Source organism: Rhincodon typus, chromosome 3 (genome assembly GCF_021869965.1).
Source record: "Rhincodon typus isolate 14 chromosome 3, sRhiTyp1.1, whole genome shotgun sequence".
Classification (NCBI taxonomy): domain Eukaryota; kingdom Metazoa; phylum Chordata; class Chondrichthyes; order Orectolobiformes; family Rhincodontidae; genus Rhincodon; species Rhincodon typus.
In genome coordinates, this window is record NC_063334.1 from 49,986,591 (window position 1) to 49,992,590 (window position 6,000).

A 6,000-nucleotide genomic window follows, 5' to 3' on the forward strand; every position below is an offset into this window, starting at 1 on the left:
TGTACTCTAAATAATTTCCTGTATGCCTCAGAATCCTGGACATGTAAAGTTTTATGATAGAAAATGAGGCCTTTGAAATGTGGATGCTGAGATGAATGTAAAAATTCCATATACAGACTTTAAGAGGATTGATAACAAAAACCTCTAAACAAAGTGACATCCAGTATTTCACATATTTGCTCAGAGCTGAAAAGCCATATAAAGATCTCTTCCAGAAGACAAAGTGGAGGGCAGCAGAATGTAGGGTTGACCTAAACATCGGTGGATGATGGATGTCACAGAGTGGTTGCAGATGACCTACAGTAGATGTGCGAGAATGGCATAAGACAGACAAGCATTCCATGTCAGATTCCTGGCAAGTGTAGCTACAAGCAATGGCAGAAGTTGATATACACATCAGTAAACATTTTCAACAATTATACCTTTTATCGAGAATACATTAATGGTAAATGTTTAAAAGATAATGTAAGTGTTTAGGAATATTTTATAATATTTTGTTTACATAACTATATAGCTGGAGGATAATTTATTGTTTAACATAATTTTCTCATAAACTAAGCTGAAAAATATCTTATTGGCAGCAATTTGTAGAAATAACATAGAATAGCAGTGTATTGTCACATGTACTTCTATATGATAAACACAGTGACAAGTTTTATAAGTCACCCCACAATCTAAAGCAAAATGTGGGCAAATGGCCAAAATGTCTACCTGAGACAGTAGAGGAGTCAGAGACAGAACATTTCTCTGAAGCAGTTGGAAATCCAGATAGCTGGGATGTCCCCAGTCTCTGACCCTGGACAAAGAGCAAGATATTACATTGATTTTTTTTCACAATGGAACTGTGGCAGAAAAACTGAACTGCAGCTACAAATGAGGTTTAGGAAAGTTAAAAATATATCAAAGCAGTCTGTTTAGTTTTTATTATTTAGTATAACACATTTTGCATCTTCCGATTAGATTCTACTATATGCCAGAGTTAAATTTAAATTCAAGAAGATTGATTCATAAACTCAACAAAACCAAACACTTCAATATTTTCATGGGGAATATCTATCATGTATTTATGGAGTGTTGAGTACTTTTTTCAAAAAAGAAACAAAAAAAAAGGAAAAACAAAAACTTTCTAACAAATTAACAAAAAAACGTAATTCACTTTTTAAACCATTTTAAAGATGACTTTAAACTAAGGACCACCTGACCTCTCCAGTGGTCAAAGAAATTTCATGATATTTTTTCAAGAGCAAAGGAGGTCTCCCATATTCTGCCTGCATCAGATCGCGAATATCCCTAAAATGGCAGTTATCTGATAATTGATCTACCCATTTATAGGACCTTTTTCGCACAAATGCCTGCTACATTACAACTGAAAATACAGGTATTTCTGCTATAATGTATGTTTCATTAGCGCGAATTGGCTATTGATGCGATTGATGAATAGTTGACACTGTTTGGATAACACAAACTTTCTATTGTACAGTATAGCGATTTCCCTATAATGTAATTTTCTAAAGTTTGAGGTCACACAAGCATGCAACTACTGTGTTATAGGAGAACTATCTGCACACTCTCAAAATATCTCATTGGCTGGGAAGAGGAAGCCACCTCCAAGCCACAAGCTAAATCAGACCAGTAACACTATCAGGAGCAATGTCCAAAGCTGGAACCCCATCAAGATGACTCAAAGCAGTCAAAGAACAAGCTGAGTGGGGCCATTTCGTTTGGGACAGTCAAGACAGGCAGGAATGGGGTAAAGGGGTGTTGAGTTACTGTTCAGTGAGAGCATGGGATCAGGTTACCATGAGGCGTGGTTACAAGAGATGCATCTGAGCACACAGAATCCCCAGTGTGGACACACCCTCTGCCAGCCAAACAGCAAAGTCCCATGTGTTCCTCTGTGGTGGGAAAGGATCCTTAAGAGCGAGTCATTCAAGTGAAACCACTGGCCTCTGAGCAGGAGGACTGGCTTCTCCCTTTTCCTACCATTAGTAGAACGCCATGGCTTGGGAATTTGACCATCATTCCCCTGCCATTTCACAGGTCCTCCATATCTCCCATTACATCTATTGACGGCAGCTAAAATCTATCCCCTTGAATGCAAATTTTCTTTCCTTGCATTTTTAAATGCATTAATATAACCAACTTTCTGATATAACACATTCCCATCATGCTTTTCAAAGAAATGTTAATTTAGTGCCTGAAGAAAAGGAAACTACGTATGAAGTTGATTAAAATGTTGGTGTTTGTGGATACACAGGGATTCTGATAAATTATGGATACAATGAGACTGGCATCAGCTGCCCTTAGGTTTTGGAGTAGATTTGTAGCTCGGGTTGTGGGTGTTGAGGTTGGTTGGCTCGCCGAGGTGGTTTGTTGTTCCGCAGACATTTCATTACCCTGCTGGGTAACATCCTCAGTGCAGCCTCCGATGAAGTGCCAGTGTGTTTTCCCGCCTGGTTTTTAAACTCTGTAGTCCGTTGAGCTGGATTGCCTCACTCCGGTTTTCCTTCGTAGTGGAGTGTATATGGGGTCGAATTCTATGTGTTTATTGATGGCAAGCTAAGCAGAGACAGGCACAGGAATTCCTAGAAGCCTGGTACTCCACGAAGAAAGCCATCAATAAACACACAGAACTCAATCCCATATACACTCCACTACGAAAGAAAAACGGAACTGAGGCAATCCAGCTCAATGGACTCCAGAGTTTAAATACCAGGTGGGAAAACACACCAGCGCTTCATTAGAGGCTGCACTGATGATGTTACCCAGTAGGGTAATGAAACATCTGCGGAACAACAAACCAGCTTGGCGCACCAACCAACCACACATCAGCTGTCCTTTTTGTAGATATTCCCATTTACAAAATGGTTATTTCATAAATGCAGTTTTGGTGAGATTGCATGAAAATAATGTCACGTTCATTCGACTAGCTCCTGGATTGACAGAACAGTCATCTTGTCTCTAGGTACTGTAAAATTGAGTAAAAATCCCCATCATCTAAAATACTAGACAAGACCCCGGATTTTTCAAAACTTTTAAAAGTAAATGGTATAGATGGGCTGAACTCTGGAAAAAATACACAAACACAGAGATGGCTGCCTGGAACCATTGTTCAACCTGGAATTCCAATTTACACCTCCACTCTAAACAGAACAATCAGCCAAACCTAACACTCTAGACTGAAACTAATTTTTACACCTTGAGCTATCCAACACACACAGTATGGAGGCTACACAGATATCGAACATTCAACTTCAATCAACATCCATTTACACATATTTTTAACTATCGGGAAACTAATTTTCAGAAGGAAACAGCAGAAACACAATGGACAACACAGATTTGAGGGGAGATAACAGAGCACTCAGTCTGAATAACTGCCAGCCCTTATCTCACCCGGGAGACAGCCTTTTTTAACAACTAGCTTCTGCAGAAACAGCTTCCCTACAGGATTCCAGCCTCATCAAGCAGCTTCAGAACCAAGAACCACAGAGGCAGAACAGAGAAGTTGAATCAGAAAGGCAAACCAAGAGCATCTTCAGAACGGCAAACCAAGAGCATCTTCAGAACAAAGGACATCCGAGAGGGGGCAAGCCAACCAAGTGTTAGCCGAACAAGCGCTTTCAGACACAGGTCTGTTCCAAACCAAGAGAACCAACAGCAAGAACTTCAGCAACTGGACGCACTTTAAAACTGTATTTTCCTCAGTGGTGAGCTGAAACTCCCAAGACCCCAAAGTTCTGACCTAGCTAGCAGGAGAGGAAGGTGGGTGGTGACAGCACATGGGACCCCAAGATTAGGAAGCCTGATTTAATTCTGTCATTAGAACTGTTGTTTTAGGTTCTAATAGGGCTTAATCTGTGTTTAATTTAATCGTATATTTAATTACTGCCCTCTGTATAATTGATTTTATAAATTTCACTGTTTATTGCATTTACCTTTTTTTCTTATACTTACCTTTTTGTACTTAAATAGATTCGGGGAGGGATTCTTTTGCCCTTAAACACTTGTCTACTGCCTTCTTGATTTCACATTCTTTAAATAAGTCCAGTATCTAGAATGAGGAATCTGGACATGATTCAAACCACCTAAAGTCAGCAAACAACTGATTGCAAACCTGAACACTACAGTACCAGCAGCAACAGCAGCTATAGGGGGTTTCATATCTGAATGACCAGCAGAGACAGTGTATAATAGGAAGGAATTCAATCTCTGGTAGCCAGCAGTGTCCAAGACTCCCATTAACACAACCTTGTTGCTAATCCCAGCATGAAGTGCACTGAAGTCTTTCTAGACCAACATTACATCCCTGCTCTTTCCAAAAGACAAGACAGACATGCATTTACATAGTGATTTTCATGACCAGATGACATCTCAAAGCACTTTGCAACCAAAGCCCTTCCTCTGAAGTGTAGTCACTGTTGGAAAAAGTAGACAAAGTCCTGAGCTGAACCCAATGACGCTCAGGACCAGCCAGGGGAGGGGCATTGGTTGAAGAGCACCGGCAATGATTGATGCACATTGCTGAGTTCTGTTGCACATTGACATGTTTGGTGTGGGCAGATTGGTACTATGCTGGAACGCAGTATTCTGCAGTTCAGTCTGTGATAACAAGAACAAAGATCCTTAGATTTTCCTTCTATGATCCCCCATCTGCAATTGGCCTGTTTAAAAGTGGTTTCTGTGGTATTAAATTTTTTACTGTAGTCTGGATGAGATGCTGTCTGAATGTGAGAATTCTGTCAAGGGTATTATGTAGATAAACGGTTTAGGATCAGTCTGATTATCCAGGGTGATGTTCAATTCCCCCATCACACTAACATTATGAAGGTGTACTGCACTAGACATAGTTTAACTGGAGTTTAGTTTTAGGCATCATGTGTTGTAGTAGCTGACCAGCTTTGCAATAGCATCATACACCTTCCACGAAGTCTGAGCCATATGCCACCGCAGATGTTATCTACAGAGGTAAATTTTACAGGACAGGTTTGGTAATGGTTGCTGTGTACTAGTTGAACTGGGTTGAAGCCAATAAAGATGCTTGGGATAGCCCATTCACCCAGTTCATCCAGCTGAGAGTCTTGTCACACACATGCATCCTGATCCATCTATCCTGTTCAACGGCATCAGTAACCCAAGCAGGGAGACCATTGATATTTTGGTGAATAGGTCAATATGCCAGACAGTCCCTGCTGGTCATTCAGATATGAAACCCCCTATAGGTCAATATGCTGCAGTGGCACCAAGGAAAATTGACCCAGTGTTGAGATTCTCTTGAAAGCCATTTTCAAAGTGGTTAATGTGAGGATCTGATCATATACTTCTTCCTTAATCAAAGGGGACTTTCTAATTGACAATGAACTGCCACTATTAACAATGAATTAATGTGACAAAATAAAAGTTTGGTTAATACAGCAAGAGAGTGTATCATGGGTCCTTTTTCAGGTGAATTTCAAAACTAGGCATTTCTCGACTAATTCTGGACTAGTCCAAATGATTTTAAACTTAAAGCGGCTCTTAATAAGAATATGGACTGCTTTCTCATGCAACCGGAGATGCTTCGAAGTTAAACTAAGAATGTACATCATAAATAAGATTTGATTAAAGCAATTAATTTACTTGTACACTGTGTTTACAGCATAGCACCCCATACCACATCTGTTGCATCATCCGATGGCCATATTTTGGCAGACTGTTCGGAGCCTTCACTGGATACCCTGGCATTTCCGAGGACACTGTTAGATTGTTGTGATACTGGGCTTTGTAATTCAGGGAAATCACTCAGTGCAACTTCAGGTGTGGTATCAGTCTTAGACTCAGATTCATTTTGAATTTTCAGAATGGAGTTTGATTTGCTGTGGTGGCATCTGTTAGACTGCTTGACTTCTGTATAAGAATGGAAATATATAATTAATCTCAATGCTGAGAATGCAGAAACCAGTCAATAAACATAGGAGGGGTAGTAGGAACTGCAGATGCTGGAGAATCTGAGATAACAAG

The 6,000-nt window shown here is 40.0% G+C and overlaps 1 protein-coding gene across 4 annotated transcripts in view; it reads right to left on the minus strand.

Moving 5' to 3' along the window:
• The window catches only part of LOC109915183 (selenocysteine insertion sequence-binding protein 2-like), a 112,296-nt gene that overhangs the window by 70,358 nt on the left and 35,938 nt on the right, over positions 1-6,000 (minus strand). For all 4 annotated transcript variants that reach the window (XM_048621447.1, XM_048621453.1, XM_048621443.1 and 1 more), the window contains 2 exons: positions 5,654-5,886; positions 712-796 (listed from right to left, as the gene is read on the minus strand). In XM_048621447.1, coding sequence (XP_048477404.1) covers positions 712-796; positions 5,654-5,886 — 318 coding nt within the window. The remainder of the gene's footprint in view (positions 1-711; positions 797-5,653; positions 5,887-6,000) is intronic.